This window comes from Ostrinia nubilalis, chromosome 2 (assembly GCF_963855985.1).
Source record: "Ostrinia nubilalis chromosome 2, ilOstNubi1.1, whole genome shotgun sequence".
NCBI lineage: Eukaryota > Metazoa > Arthropoda > Insecta > Lepidoptera > Crambidae > Ostrinia > Ostrinia nubilalis.
In genome coordinates this window covers 416624-431309 of record NC_087089.1, presented here as the reverse complement: position 1 = coordinate 431309, position 14686 = coordinate 416624, and the positions used below count along the sequence as shown (strand labels likewise).

At 43.5% G+C, this 14686-nt stretch overlaps 3 protein-coding genes across 4 annotated transcripts in view; 2 read left to right on the top strand and 1 right to left on the bottom strand.

The window, feature by feature from the left end:
• Positions 1–1738: 1738 nt before the first annotated feature.
• Positions 1739–4873, top strand: LOC135079160 (ubiquitin carboxyl-terminal hydrolase MINDY-3 homolog). The gene is made up of 2 exons (XM_063973750.1): positions 1739–1951; positions 2089–4873. Exon 2 carries the CDS (start codon positions 2115–2117, stop codon positions 3471–3473), a length of 1359 nt encoding a protein of 452 aa, XP_063829820.1. The 5' UTR covers positions 1739–1951; positions 2089–2114; the 3' UTR covers positions 3474–4873.
• A 1021-nt stretch (positions 4874–5894) lies between these two features.
• Positions 5895–7267, top strand: LOC135085812 (U11/U12 small nuclear ribonucleoprotein 35 kDa protein-like). 2 transcript variants are annotated; one of them, XM_063980620.1, is made up of 4 exons: positions 5895–5931; positions 6007–6105; positions 6313–6443; positions 6538–7267. In XM_063980620.1, exons 2-4 carry the CDS (start codon positions 6024–6026, stop codon positions 6853–6855), a joined length of 531 nt encoding a protein of 176 aa, XP_063836690.1. In that variant the 5' UTR covers positions 5895–5931; positions 6007–6023; the 3' UTR covers positions 6856–7267. The 2 variants fall into 2 exon arrangements, with proteins under 2 accessions (XP_063836690.1, XP_063836688.1); XM_063980618.1 differs by having other exon boundaries at positions 5911–6105; positions 6538–7266.
• Positions 7268–10214: 2947 nt separating this feature from the next.
• Positions 10215–14686, bottom strand: part of LOC135077887 (uncharacterized) — a 39844-nt gene continuing 35372 nt past the window's right edge. The window contains exons 27-30 of the mRNA XM_063972428.1: positions 13956–14065; positions 12994–13079; positions 12388–12530; positions 10215–11270 (exon numbers count right to left, since the gene is read on the bottom strand). Of these exons, the coding sequence (XP_063828498.1) occupies positions 11208–11270; positions 12388–12530; positions 12994–13079; positions 13956–14065 (402 nt within the window). The 3' untranslated portion in view covers positions 10215–11207. The remainder of the gene's footprint in view (positions 11271–12387; positions 12531–12993; positions 13080–13955; positions 14066–14686) is intronic.

Here is a 14686-nt window from a genome sequence, read left to right as displayed (position 1 = left end):
AGTGGACTGTAAAGGGCTGTTGATGATGATGATGATGATGTTTAATTGCTCATTCGAAAAAATAAATTGAAATATTACAACTTGAGTTGAAACAGCGACATGTGTTTTCTTTAAAATTTAGATAATTTTGGCCATTTTTATAAATAATTGCAAATTGGGCAAAAAATATCGATATATCGAAATATCGATATTTCTTGGGCGATATATATCGATATATTTGAAAAATAACGATTCGATAAATATCGATATTTTTTTTCCGTTTGCCCATCGCTATGATTGAATGAATGAAAAACGGAGGGAGGAGGACCACAGATATGGATTAGAGTAGATACAGCAAGTTGCTAGTCAAAGCGTGCCATTCCGATATGTCCAAATGGACATACATGGTCGAGTGATGTTCATGTAATCCGATTACAACAATCGGATACGATGATTTTACGAGGACAGTAGTACGAACACGGTAGAGAGAAGAAATTATTTACGGATTGAGAATTGTAATTAACAGCAACGAGTAACAAATATGTAATTAATTAGAATAAAGTAGCAGAAGAAGAATTATAAAACAAGTTAGATCAGTGATCGCGGAAGACAGAGTGCACTGTATAACGTCGAAATATACAAATCAAGAAGTTAGGTCAGTGATCGCAGTATACACTATTACTACTATGTATACGACGCCCGAGATTTTGTCATTTAGAAATATCTTCAAAACTAGGTACCTGACTTAGCTTTATGAAAAAAAACGTATTGGCAAAACTACGCATTTTTACATTTATTAAAAATAAAAAGCTTGAGTAAAATAGTCTTTATTTTATGAAAGTAGGTCATTTACTTACTAGGATATTTAAAAGTATGGAATTAAGTATGAATTACTAGTAGTACTATTTAACATAATGGAATAACGATCATTACTTTCATAAACATTAGGTACAACAAAAATATTATTTGCAAATTAATAATGTAGAATTGTAGAATAACGTCTACCGCTACATAATTATTTTAATCCACAGTCAGACTAGCTATAAATTTAACAAAATATCAGTTTTATCGGAATTAATTAATTTTTGAATCGAGTCACACGATATCATTCGATGACTTTGCGAATGCAGTACGATGATACGATTACTTTTACGTTGCGGCAATCACTAAAATTCGCTAAAATGACACTAATGACGTTTAAAAAGTGGCACGCTCGGCTTCATACAAATTTTGACACATGCTGCATCTATCCTTAACTGTGAGGAGGACCATGAATGAATGGATGTGAATGGAACGAATGAATGTTGCTTTCGTGGACGTTACAACAATACCGTTACCAGTTACTACGATTTCACGATGCAACTTTTGCTTAAATCCTGTGTGCTGGCCCCTTACGGCTGACCTTACCTATCGTTATTTTCATGCAGCTACACAGGTTTGGGTACAGTCCATCAACAATAAAGCCTATAACATTGGTTTATCAAGCTTCATCTTTCATATCCTCAGCGTTATTTCATACCGTTATAAACAATTTGCGTTATATTTTATCTGTGAAATTAGTAGACAGAAAAAAAAACATGGAGAACGTTTCATTTCATGCATTACACATATTTTATACAAAATATTTTACTGCTTTGAGTTAATTTCCTAATTTCTAAAGCTTGCATTTATGGTTAAAAATTTAATTAAATGAAAATAAAAGGTGCATTTAATCGCGCGCAATGATATTTTACGGCATTCTAACAATAAAAATAAAAATTAATTACATAAAATGAAAAAAAATATGCTGCTATTTTCCTAAAAATGGCAGCCTTCATGTCGTAAGCTTTTCTTTTCTAAACGTAATAAAAAGTTTTTATTACCAGTTTACGGACAATTTATAATGCTTTTTGAAGCAATCCCAATGGGTAACCTGATAAACAAAGCAATAAGATAACTATCAGACGTCGAGAGTCATGCACTTCGTATTGTAGTAAGTACTACGTGGTTAGAATCTTGCAGATCGAATATTTTTTCCCGTTACGTATCGTCATCGTCAATCTATTTCTACGTGCTCGATTATTTTTATCGTGTACCTGTGCGGTCGTAACGCATGACGTTAATTTCCAGGTGGCACAGACATCTCTCGGCCGTTCATGCAAATGTTGAAAGGATCCAACGACATCTTCGACAGTTCGACGCTCTCGGATCGCAACATGAGCGCCGGCAGCGCGCGCGTGGAGAGCGAGCTGGCGGGCGCGCGGCGGCTGCTGTGGGGCGCGGGCGTGAAGGAGGACGTGTTCCGGCGCTGGGCGCAGGGCTTCGTGTTCAGCGCCGACGAGCCCAGCGCGCTCATCCAGCAGGAGGGCGGCCCGTGCGCCGCCATCGCGCCCGTGCAGGGCTTCCTGCTCAAGATCCTGCTGTCCGAAACGCCCGGACACAGTTTTCAGGACTTGACTTCGGAGAAATGCAACTCTCTGCTCGTTAGGGCCGTGTGTACTATATTAAGCCAGTGTCTAGCGCCTAAGTACAATGTGGCCGTGTATAGGAAGAATGAAACCGATGCGGAATCCAGCAGCGACCACAATGTCAGTGTAGAAGAACAATCGTGTGACGCCATTGAACAGTTCCATCGAAGGATTGAGGTGCATCCGTTCCAAACGTTATCTGAAGTGGAAGCATTCTATACAAGAAATATTCGTATTTTGAAAGACAAATATGGTGTGCTGTTACTGCTGTATAGTGTCATTCTTAGTAAGGGTGTAGGAACAGTGGAGGCAGAGTTGGCGGAGCTGTCGGACCCTCTCATTCATTCCGTTTATGGCTATGGATCTCAGGGACTCATCAATTTGATGCTAACTGGCCGAGCCGTGGCTCACGTGTGGGACCACGACCAAGTCGTCGGGGGACTGAGATTGCGAGGAATCGAAAGGCAAAATGACATCGGATTCTTGACCATAATGGAACATATGCAATACTGCACGGTGGGCTCATTTTACAAGAATCCTAAACATCCCGTATGGGTGCTCGCTTCCGAAACACATCTAACAGTGTTGTTTTCACTCGAACGAAGACTCGCCGCACCCGAGACCGCCGGTGAATCGGCCGAACGTATTTTCCGGTCGTTCGATCCGGAAGGAAACAATTTCATACCGTCGGCGGCGTTGCAAGACGTGCTGTGCGCGGCGGACCTGGTGAGCGAGCCCGAGTACGTGGAGCTGATGCGGCGGAAGCTGGACTCGGAGAACCTGGGCATCATCCTGCTGAGCTCGTTCATGGACGAGTTCTTCCCGGGCTGCGAGCGCGGCGCGCCCGACACGTTCCCGCTGCAGCACTACAACGGGCTGGCGCGCTCCAACCCGGGCGCGCGCGTGCGCTTCCGCGGCGGCCGCGCGGCGCTGCTGGAGTGCCCGCTGCGCGCCGCCAGCGCCGACGCCATGCTGACGTGCCTGCAGACCAAGTGGCCCAGCATCGACGTGGTGTGGGACGACGGCCACTCGCCCTCGCTCAATTAGCGCACGCCCCCGCCTCCCACTGACGACCCTTGACTTTGAACTCGTACTGTGACGCAGTGAGGAAGTATCGAAACACACATTGGATGTCAAAAATGTGTCGAAAATTCCATTACTTTATTGTATTATGTATAAATTGTATCGGAAAACGAGGGCTCCATGTGGAAGTCTTTGCACTGGTATGAGCAGCTATTTTGCATAAATCGGTGACCTCTTAGAAGTGATATGATATCATTTTGTATAGGATTAATTAGTTTAAAGTCGGGTAAGCTAGTTTAGCTCGGCGGACTACCTGTGCAGAGAGTGATCTGATGATTAAGCAATAAGCTTCTTGCGGATGTGAAAACTGTTAAATTTAATGGTATTTTATAGCCAACTCCATTGTTGAAATTTGTGACACAAATTATATCTATACCTAATTGGACTTGAAAAAAATTATGTTAAATGTATATATCGTGTTTCGATATGAATGGTCATGGTTGCCACTGTCGCCTAACCCACAGCACCAACATCATGAGCACTGGCCTTGCTAACATCCACTTAGACGTAGCAGACATCAAGTAAACATAGAACTGCTAACTTATTGTTCGCTGTGCTGTTTCATAAGAGTGAGAGATATTAGTATGCTCTGCCAAGTATTATTTATTATACGAGGTGATCATGTTTAAATTGTTCTTCAGTTATTGCAGGCTTTTGCATTAGTGTACTTACATGATTTTACCTCCTTAAGTGCCTCCCCATTTTCCTTACAAGCTCTCATAATTTTTTAAAAGTACCTCTTACTGTACCAGTAACAAGCCATGCAATCTCAGGAAATTTACTTTTGTATCATTGTTAAATCTAAAAAGTGGTAGAACCAACATTTGTAATACAGTTTTATTTTATAAAAATTGGATAGAAGATATTTAGAATATCAATTTGTATGTTGTAAAAAATGGTTACTTTGATTACAAGAGAAATATTTTGTCAACAAGTAGTTTGTATGTTGGGATCCTAAAGCAATATTTGAATGCAATGAGACCATTTGACTTCATGAATTTTGTATCTTTCTTTCTTTCTTTTCATTACAATCACCAACAACTGATTTGGTGCCTGGCGCCTCTTTTTGTTTCCTAATTTTTTAGTAACTTCTTGATTTCAGATCCAACAACAATCCTTTGTGAAACTTGTAAAAAAATGTGATTTTAAATAAATAATGTATTTTAACTTTGGTTTGTACAAAATTTGTACTTGAGTATACACTTATGTATTGACATATTATTTTTCAAACTCATGTAAAATAGCTGTGCACATTAGTGTCGCATTATAAAGATTATAATTATAAAATATATTTTCAGTTAGTCATAACATAAATAGTGTAACATGCTTTTTTAACTATAAAGTGGTTTTTATTCAACAGCAAATATTTATTGTTTATCCATACTACCCTCCAATTTTCAAGCAATTTTAAGCATGGGCATTTTTAATCTAAACCAAAATACGCTCAGTGTATGCTGACTTTTTATGGAAGGAGGAGTTTCTTTCACTTAAACTAGCTTTTGCCCGCTGCTTCACCCGCGTGAAATTTAGTCAGTCACAGATGTTCTCTGGGTTCTAAACAATAATACTGTAGTTTCATCAAAATCCATTCAGTAGTTTTTGCGTGAAAGAGTAACAAACATCCAGACATCCTAACTTTCGCATGTAATATTAGTAAGATGGACCTTAAAACCGGTCGACTGTCGAGTCGGATTCGCACACGAGGGGTTCCGTTCTCATGAGCCATCTCATAAATATCTAAAGTGAATATACAACTAAATATTCTGTGAATATTTCAAACCTGTTGCTTGTATTGGATGTGTTTAGTAGTTATTGTTAGAGTGATAACAGAAATATACATCGTCTGTAAAAATTTCAACTTCATGGTCTTCTCTGCTGCTAACCGCCCGAAACAGTCGCAACTTCTAGTCGCATCGCAAGCAACTGCTCGAGCGATTCCGTGTATGTGTACTACGTAGAATACTGTAATTTGTGCTATACTGCGGCAGATCGAAGCTGTTGATACTAGCTCATACTAGCTGCTTCAAGCTTCAAGCTGTCCGCGTATGGCGAGCCTTATGCTTAGGCCACGGTCTTAGGCACTGGCGATGGGATTTGAATTTAGAACTCGCGAGTCTCGCGACAAGTCGGAACTCTTTCTTTTCTCGCTCCGCTCTGGGCGTTGGGAATTTACAATGGTTTTCTCGTGTTAAAGTTGCGTGTTTTAGGTAAGTACATATCTGTAAGATATTTATTGACAAAAAATGGGTTTAGGTTTTGTACATTTACAAATCGATATTTCAATTTCATTCATAGAATGATTTCATTCGCCAATTGATTTTACCGGTTTTTTACAGCACTTAATTAAAAAAAAACTATAAATGTCATTATGTGACAGGTGGGTGACAGCTGTGGGTGACAGTTCATAAACAAACAAACAGCTTGATATTTTTATTTTCCACGTCCATTTAATTTTGTGTAAAAAATAATTTAATTAGGTACATTAAATTATTTAACAGATCCGTGTTTAAAGACATGTCTCGGGAAGCTCAAGATGATATTGATTTTCAAAAATATGCTGTTGAATATAACCCCATCAAAATTGGATCTATAGATGGTAAGTACTTAATAACTAATTCTCCTTACGTTACGATGACCTAATTTATGAGTTTTGGCTCACTACGACGAAGTCCTTGCATGAAGACTGCATTAGGGCGTATAATATTTGAATTTTTGTTTCTATTTGTACATATTAAACGATAATTTAATAATGTTTGGTGAATCCATTAATTTTCAAATACCTAAATGTTACCTCACTCACTAGGCACTGATACGGAGCCTCACGACCGAGCCATCGTACGGGCGCTGAACTCGGAGTACACGCCTAATAAACTGGTACAAGGTGACCAACACTACACGATTTTCATCGGCAGGCTCAATCCTAGAACTACACAGGTATTTCACATAACAAAACATTCGTTTGAATATAATGTACCTATTCCATAATAAAGTTTAAAATAAAGTTCAAAACTGTACTTTTCTTTTTCAGGATACAATATTGGCAGAATTTTCAAAATTGGGTAAAGTCTTGTCGTGTCGCCTAGTAAAAGACATAGTTACCGGGAAATCGAAACAATACGCGTTTGTAGAATACGAGTCGTCCAGCAGCATGGAGAAAGCTTTACGGGAAATGCACAAGGAGTATATTGACGGAGCCGAGGTGCTGGTGGAGCGCGAGGCGGAGCGGCGGCTGCGGGGCTGGCGCCCGCGCCGGCTGGGCGGCGGCTTCGGCGGCCGCAAGCAGGCCGGCCAGCTGCGCTTCGGCTGCAGGGACCGACCCTTCAGGAGACCCTTTCTTATATCCTAATAAACACTATTACCACAAATCCGGATTTTCAGTCCTTACAATCACAGTACATAAAATCGAGTAGGTCATGATACATCAGTCATTGTAAATAATGTTATGGCTCAAAGACGATGTGCAATGTGTTTTGCAAAGAGTTCAGAGGATGGTGCAAATCGTTCACGAGAACCGAAGCCCTCTTGTCGATTTTAGAGGCAATCTTGCTGTCGGTATTCGTGGCGTTCCTGACATTTTTGATCATGCATTATCTGGCGTGTTCCGAACCGGAGATCCGTCAAGTGTCCATTCCACCAACTGAGTTCCCGCCGTTCTCGTCGTCCGTTTCAAAATCAACGAGAACGACCCTATCCGCCGACGTGCAGTGCACGTGGAAGCCGTCGCAGAAGACGGCGGCGACGACGCACTACTACGAGGACGGGGCACCGGCGGCCGGGGCGGGGAGCACGCCCGGCAGCGCGTCCGCAGACGAGCCCAACCCGCTGCGCCTGGAGGTTCCGGCCGCGACCGAGGATTCCGACGGGGAGGAGGTCGACGAGGGAGCGGCGAGCTTCGTGCTGGCGCTGGTGAAGATCCGGCCGGCGCACGAGCCTCAGTTCGGCTGCGCGCTGACGGCGGTGTCGCGGCGCTGGGCGCTGACGGCGGCCAGCTGCGTGGAGGCGGTGGAGGAGGCGGACTCGCTGGACGCGTTCGCGATGTGCGAGGGCGCGGGCCCGTGGCGCGGCGCGGCGCACGCGGTGGCGGCCGTGCGCGTGCACCCCGGCTACGCCCGCGCCGGCCGCGCGCGCGACCTGGCGGCGCTGCGCAGCGACACGCCCCTGGGGCTCGGGCCGCTGGGCGCGCCGCAGCTGCCCACCGTGCTGGACCACTCGCTCGTCACGATAGGAGAACGGTTCTCTCTGCTTGGATATGGCAAATTCAGGTGACTTATTCGTTCGCTCGCTTCGAAAAATTACATAACAGCACCATAATTAACTAAACGTAACGTAAACGAACTAAAGTCGCTGACATAGCCCGACGGATTAGCAAGCTGAACTGGCAATGGGCAGGGCACATAATACGCAGAACTGACGGCCGATGGGGCAGCAAGGTTCTGGAATGGAGGCCGTGTACCGGAAAACGCAGCGTGGGACGTCCACCTACAAGGTGGACCGACGACATCGTAATGGTAGCAGGGAAGCGCTGGACGCAGGCCACTACCAATCGATCAACGTGGAAAGCATTGGGGGCCTATGTTCAGCAGTGGACGTCCTCATATGGCTGAAATGATGATGATGAATGACCTTATTTAAACCTGCCTATCGCCTACCTAAACTCGTTCCGCAATATTATCATTTGTAACGTACCCTATATTAACAAACGCCTAATCGTCAGGACGCCTGAGGAAACTACGGCGGAGCGTCACGTGATGGCGGCGGCGGTGTACTCGCTGCCGGCGGAGGCGTGCGAGGGCGAGGGCCCGCGGCACCTGGCCCGGCCCGGCGCCGCGCTGCCCGCCGCCGGCGTCATCGGACCGGTACCTATCTTGAATTCTATTTGATGATACGACGACACTAAAGAAGAAAAAGGCAGAAGCGTAGCTGAACAACGAGCTCAAATTCTTCAATCACCGAGTCGCTGCAGGAGGCCTGTGGCGGCCTAGACCTGCTTACTTTCTGTGGGGCAAATCCCAAGGATGGTTGGAGTAAGAAAATAAACCACAAATCGCGCACAATGGCCCAATCATGAGGCCAAGTGCGGTATTCGATTGCCTTGCAAAACTAACTAACTAACCACACTATAAAGAAACCCGTCACCCAGTGCTTTGTTTCTGCTAATAAAAAAGTAGAAGTTGGTACCTACGTAACGTTTGGCTAATCTTGGCCATAGAGTCTCAATATCCATTTACCCAAGAAGTACATGTGAAAGGAAGCGTGTACACTATGCAGATTTGCGCGGGCCCGCTGTACGCGCGCGGCGGCGCGTGCAACTACTGCGCGGGCGCGCCTCTGGTGCGAGCGCGGCTTCTGATGGGCGTGCGGGCCGGCGCGCGCTGCGGCGACTGCGAGCCCGCGCCGCACGCGCCGCTCGCGCCCGCGCGGGCCTGGCTCGACGCGCTGCTCGCGGGGGACGACGAAACTTAATCTAATTTAATAAACGGAAAATCAGTGAGACTCGTTGTTTTCTTGGCTAATGTCGCCGCTAGGATCTACAAGATGCGTCTACGAATTACACAAAACGAAAACCCAATCCATGCTCCGATAATTTGCCTAATGATTTTTCGTCGGCCGATAGTTTAGTCGGGCAGTTGATCAGTATGGGCATGTATGGGAGTGCGCACACTACGCCGATTCGATTTGGCCGATTCTTCATACAAATTAAAATCGGGCACAACTATCGGCCAACTAAAAATCAACGGTGTGCGCCTACTCTAAAACAACGCCCAGAAATAAAGATTTTTACTCTGTTTCTGGGCGTAATACTTCTGTCACCAACCGTCACCTTTTTCAATCACTTCACCAATGACAATTCAATTAAACAACCCAAATAATACATAAACGTAGATACACTAATCTCGTGCATAACAGTCGCCACAGAGGCATGAACAAGGTTCTGCTGGCGGGCTCGATCGTGATGGGCGTGTTCGTGGCCGGCACCGTCGCCGCCGCCGTGCTGCAGCTGCTGGCCGGCGCCGAGGGCAAGGCCGAGGACTACGACGCCTAGCGGCATTGGTAGCACGAGGGGCCTAAAGTCTGCTCCGTGAGCACGTAGAATCCCGTCCAATGACCCCAAGCTACCCATCCTTATCGCTCGCGCGTAATTATATTGCTGTCGCGACTGTGCGACGCGCGCCCGCAGTGAGTGTGCGAGCGCGACAGCAACATAATTACGTGCGAGCGACAAGGATGGGCAGCTTGGGGTCATTGGACGGGATTCTACGTGCTCAGGGACCAGGCTTTACACAGAAACCAGTGGCGCTTGCACACGCCGTGAAAACACGTTCAAGTGCTGTAATCATCTTTTGTATGTGCATGTCTCTACGTGCCGTTTACGATACATGAAAATCTTCTTTTTTTTATTTTAAACTATTATGTTGCATTTTTTACTATAAAATTATCACTTCACGGGATTTATTGCAACGATATCTATTTTAACGGTAAACAAAATATTTACCCTCCCGACGTTTCGGCTCGGTTGCACGAGTCATAGTCGCGGTTAAAATAGATATTGTTGCAATAAATCCCGTGAAGTGATAATTTTATGAAAATGACCGTTGAGTATAAAGTATCGCTTTTATTCGCGATGTCATTTGTAGTGGTTTCGTTCGTCATGTGTATTTTAATAATGAAGGGTAGTACAAATAATAAGTAATAATAAAACGAATGTAAGCATTAACGTAAACAGTTTATTTAAATATTTTCCGTAAGTTTGAATCAATATAATACATTTCGAATACATCGCGAGCGAGCCCCCGCGGCAACATATACAGACACGCTCGCCCCTCTAAGGCATAGTTTATACAACCTGACTATCCACCACTACCGCCTTTACACTTCTATCTATCTGTACACCTTACCTAATAACATGGAAATGAAAAGCAAAGATAATAAAACTCTTCGAGATAAGTAGATAAATCTGATGATATTATTGTCTACAGTATAGAAAAATAAAGAATTGCACCCAAATAACACTAAGAGAAACAAACTGAAAAGATTCTATCATAACGGTGTAAATATGCTCATCACGTTACGCTAAAATAGAATAAACACTAGATTACATATAAATTTTGCAATAAAAGAATATAATAATTATAATTATCAATAGAATTTAAAAAATACATAATACAGAAGTCAGAAAATACATCAAATGATTAAACCATTACCACAGGATTACAATAAAATAAATAAAATTCCGATAAATTAAAATTTCACACTAAATTATCAAACAGCCGATTATTGCAAAATTGGTGAAGAATAGGGAATACGCGTCTCATTATAATTTAGTCAAGAAAAAACTGATTAGGGAATAAAATGGCGGGGGAGCGCAGCAGCCTGCGCCCCGCGGTCGTCACTACATCACAACTAACGTCACTTAGTTGCTAAGCTGCTCGTGTGTGGCCTTAAGGCGCTCCCGTGGACTACTAATACAATATTGTAAGTGTCACTATGTGACCTGCGATGAGGTGTATGAAAGTACAAATGTGGAGCGTCTTCGCGGAATGAGTCGTGAGTCGTGTCGCGAGATCAACTGGTCCGGTCCACAGAAGGACGTCGGCGTCGGCTCTGTCCGCCTCCCTCACTCGCTCGGGGATGTGGTTGTGAGTGAGCGAGATGGGTAGAGCCGGGGAGGTCATTTTGTTGAGTGGGGCGTGGGGCCGGCTATATGCCGGAGGTGAATTTGTCATCCTCAGTCGCCGTCTGGTTCGGGTCGTAGATGCCGCTCTGCAAACGATTTCAGTTATTTTGAGATGGCTATCCAATAAAATATTACCTTACACTTCAATATTTAATTATTTATAAACTCAGTAAAACATATAGAACGACAATGGCCATAAAACTAACGCTATCCCATGACTACACGAGTTTACATCTCGCCGTACACCTCTTTACAGTTCGAATTACTAAATAGGGTAGTTGACACCTTTCCATAACATAACTACTCTTCATTAGTTTTAAATTAACTGTAAAATAAATTTAACTTAGTTACAAAATCAAATCAGTTCATAAAAAGTTATGTCAGTTAGAAGTTATTTGTTACAGCTGGTGGTGTCAACTATCCGACTTCTAATACTACTAATATCACTACTTTATTATTACTACTACTACTACTACATAATTATAATTATGTATACCTGCTAGTGTCCATTAGGAATATTCTCTACTTCCTAGGCAGCGTGTACGACATAAAACAAGTTAATAACAAGTTCATGAGCTCCTACTGAGGACGCTGAATATAAAATGACAAACAATCGAATAGTGGTCGGGGTACCTCGTCCGGGAAGGGCGCGGGGGACGGGGGAGGGGTGGCGCGGGGGGTGGACGACACTTCTATTTGTATCTGAGTTGGAATTAGGGCTGGGTGAGCTTTAATATTATGTTATTTTATTCTTTATACTGTTACTGAACCGAGTCAGTCGGATTAGAAAGATATGCTAGATCTCCATAACACTGGTGGAGAAATGGTAACAATTATAAATTAACTGTGCCAGTCATAATTAGAGCGGCCTAGAAAACTTTCACTTCGACGCAGTGGCTCGCATTAGAATGGCCTTTATGGCGCAAGTACACTATGCGGATGCGGAAAGATCGAAACATATAGTGTAAACAATCATGCATTTCGGTTAATTTTGCCGGACGTCGCCCATACTTCAGGGTACGGACTCGCGCTTCGTCTCAGTCAATTTCCCGCATAGTGTACTTGCACCATTATGGGAATGGCACGCCAATATCTTTGACTCCTCAGACCTGGAGCTGCGATAGGATCGGTGGGGGACATTTTTCGTGGATTAATGAGAGGAGACAAAAGTTCACAGGCTCCTAGACTATTAGTGGGCGTTACCTGGTGCGTGGGCTGCGGCACGAAGTATGACGCGGGCGCGGGCGCAGCAGGTGCGGCGGGCCCCAGCACGGCGGCGGCGGGCGGCAGCGGCCGAGTAGCTGCGCCCGATGGGTTAAACACGTCCACGTACGACTTCTTTATGTCTGCAAGCGCAAGGTGACATTATAGTGACAATTAAGTAATATTGGCCCATTGGTAGAACTAGACTGGACCTGCTTGCGTTAGCATATTCTTTGAGTGCATTCTACCGTGGTAGGGTTAGAGTAATACTGGGACATGTAAAAGCAATTTTTAAACCTACTTACAAAAAATAAATATGATATATTGACCTACTTAAAAAAATGAAGATCTTTTTATTTCTTTTTTATATATTTTTCCGCCATCGACCGGCCATTGTGGAAATCATTGGGAGAGGCCTATATTCAGCAGTGGACGTCCTATGGCTGAAATGATGATGATGATGATATATTTTTACAATATGATAAAATACCGTGTTATTTATTTTTAATATTCAATATAGGACCACAGTTGTCCCCATGGTAATCGGAGTCTACCAATGGTTTCTCATCTACTTAAATAAAATTAAAAGTAAGAAGGGGTACTCACGCCTGCCCTTCTGCATCTTGAAGATGTTGGAGGTAGGCGCGGCGGGCGGGCCCCCGGGCGGCGCGCCGGCCGGCTGCGTCGCGGCCCTGCGAACAACATACGATGATCATGCTGACATTTGTTAACTATCAAAAAACATAATTTATTTATTTATTTCGTGGAATATAAACAGCATATATTATGTAATAGATGAGGCAGTTTAGATCAAATATGCCAAATGCAGTTTTCACAAAACTTTCATAATTCTTAAAACATCATTAAAAGAATCAGTCACATTGGCTGGTGTGTCCAATTCCTGATCCTCTCGCTCATTGGTTCCCAAACTTATTTGAGACGCGCCCCTTTTCTAAAGTCTGTTCGCCGAGAGTTGATAAAAAAAATTAAATATCAGAGGTTCTAAACTCATTATAAATTGCGGCCCGCTAATTATTTTTTTCGATATAATGAAAAAGTTGGTAGATTATTTGGCCTGGCCTTTTTTTTGGCCTGGATTCTCGGCTCGGTTACAATTTAATTTTGGACTACCATTTATAAGAATGTTCTAAATATACCAATTATCTACCAAAATCTACTAAACGATTTCGCACTACTAAATCATCGTTCTATTTGCCTCAAATCTACCAAAAAAGTAGAAATCTACTAAAGTGGTCACGCTGTGGCCGCCGCGCCGCCCGCCGGCCGTGGCGCTTGACGACAGCTGCGTTGCTCGTACCATGGTACTCAGTGCGCGTTGTGACAAACGACGCCCGCCATACAGAATGCGATAATTAAGCGACAGTCGCTATTGCAAGACATTTCATAATATTTATCAACTCTCCGCGAACAGACTTTACCATATAAAAAATTCCACGCCCCCCTCCGGGGTAGTTTCTCTGCGTCAACATGATGCCGGTTCAGTTTTTTAATACAGCTCTGCGACCCTAGTGTGTCGCGAGCAAACTCTATTGGTAAATAAGACTCACAGCGCGGGCGCGAGGTCGGCGGCGCGCGGCGGCGGCGGCGGCGGCGCGGCGGCGGCGTCGTCGTCGGCGTCCAGGTTGCGCCAGCGCTTGTGCTCCGCGTCCCACACGATCTGCGGACGCCCACAGAACCCAATGTTATAACAATGCTCGTACATGACGAAGTTCAATTAGGAGCCAAATGTATAATCGACAGCACATCAAACTACAATTTTTGTTGAAAAATTGTACCTATTACAATTAAATAAGCTGTTACAGTGTTTAGTTTGATGTGCCACCGTCTGTTTTTCGTTAAGTGCCGTTTGGCAACATTGGTGCACTAAAGAAATTACATAGTTAATTTTGTCATTTATGTCACTCGTATACAGTCATACAAAAACGGATAACACAAAACCACACTCATGATATGAATAAATGATGTCCGTATCATCAATGACGCTTTAACAAACTACAATGTTTATCTTTAAGCTCAAATCTCATAAAAAGTATTTCTTAAGTCAGAAAGATTAATTGATTGAGAAACTTAAGCAATTTGCAAGTGATCAAAATCCAAAAAACAATCACAATCAGTACAGCAAACATGAAACAAGGCACACTCGCACTCTAAAAATCAAATACAAACGATATTACCTACACTTGCGTGTCAACTACGTGCATGTGTTGTGTGCATAGAAGCTATCGAAATAAAAGACCCACACCAAATAAAGCCTTTATTGCAAACAGAAGTAAAATAA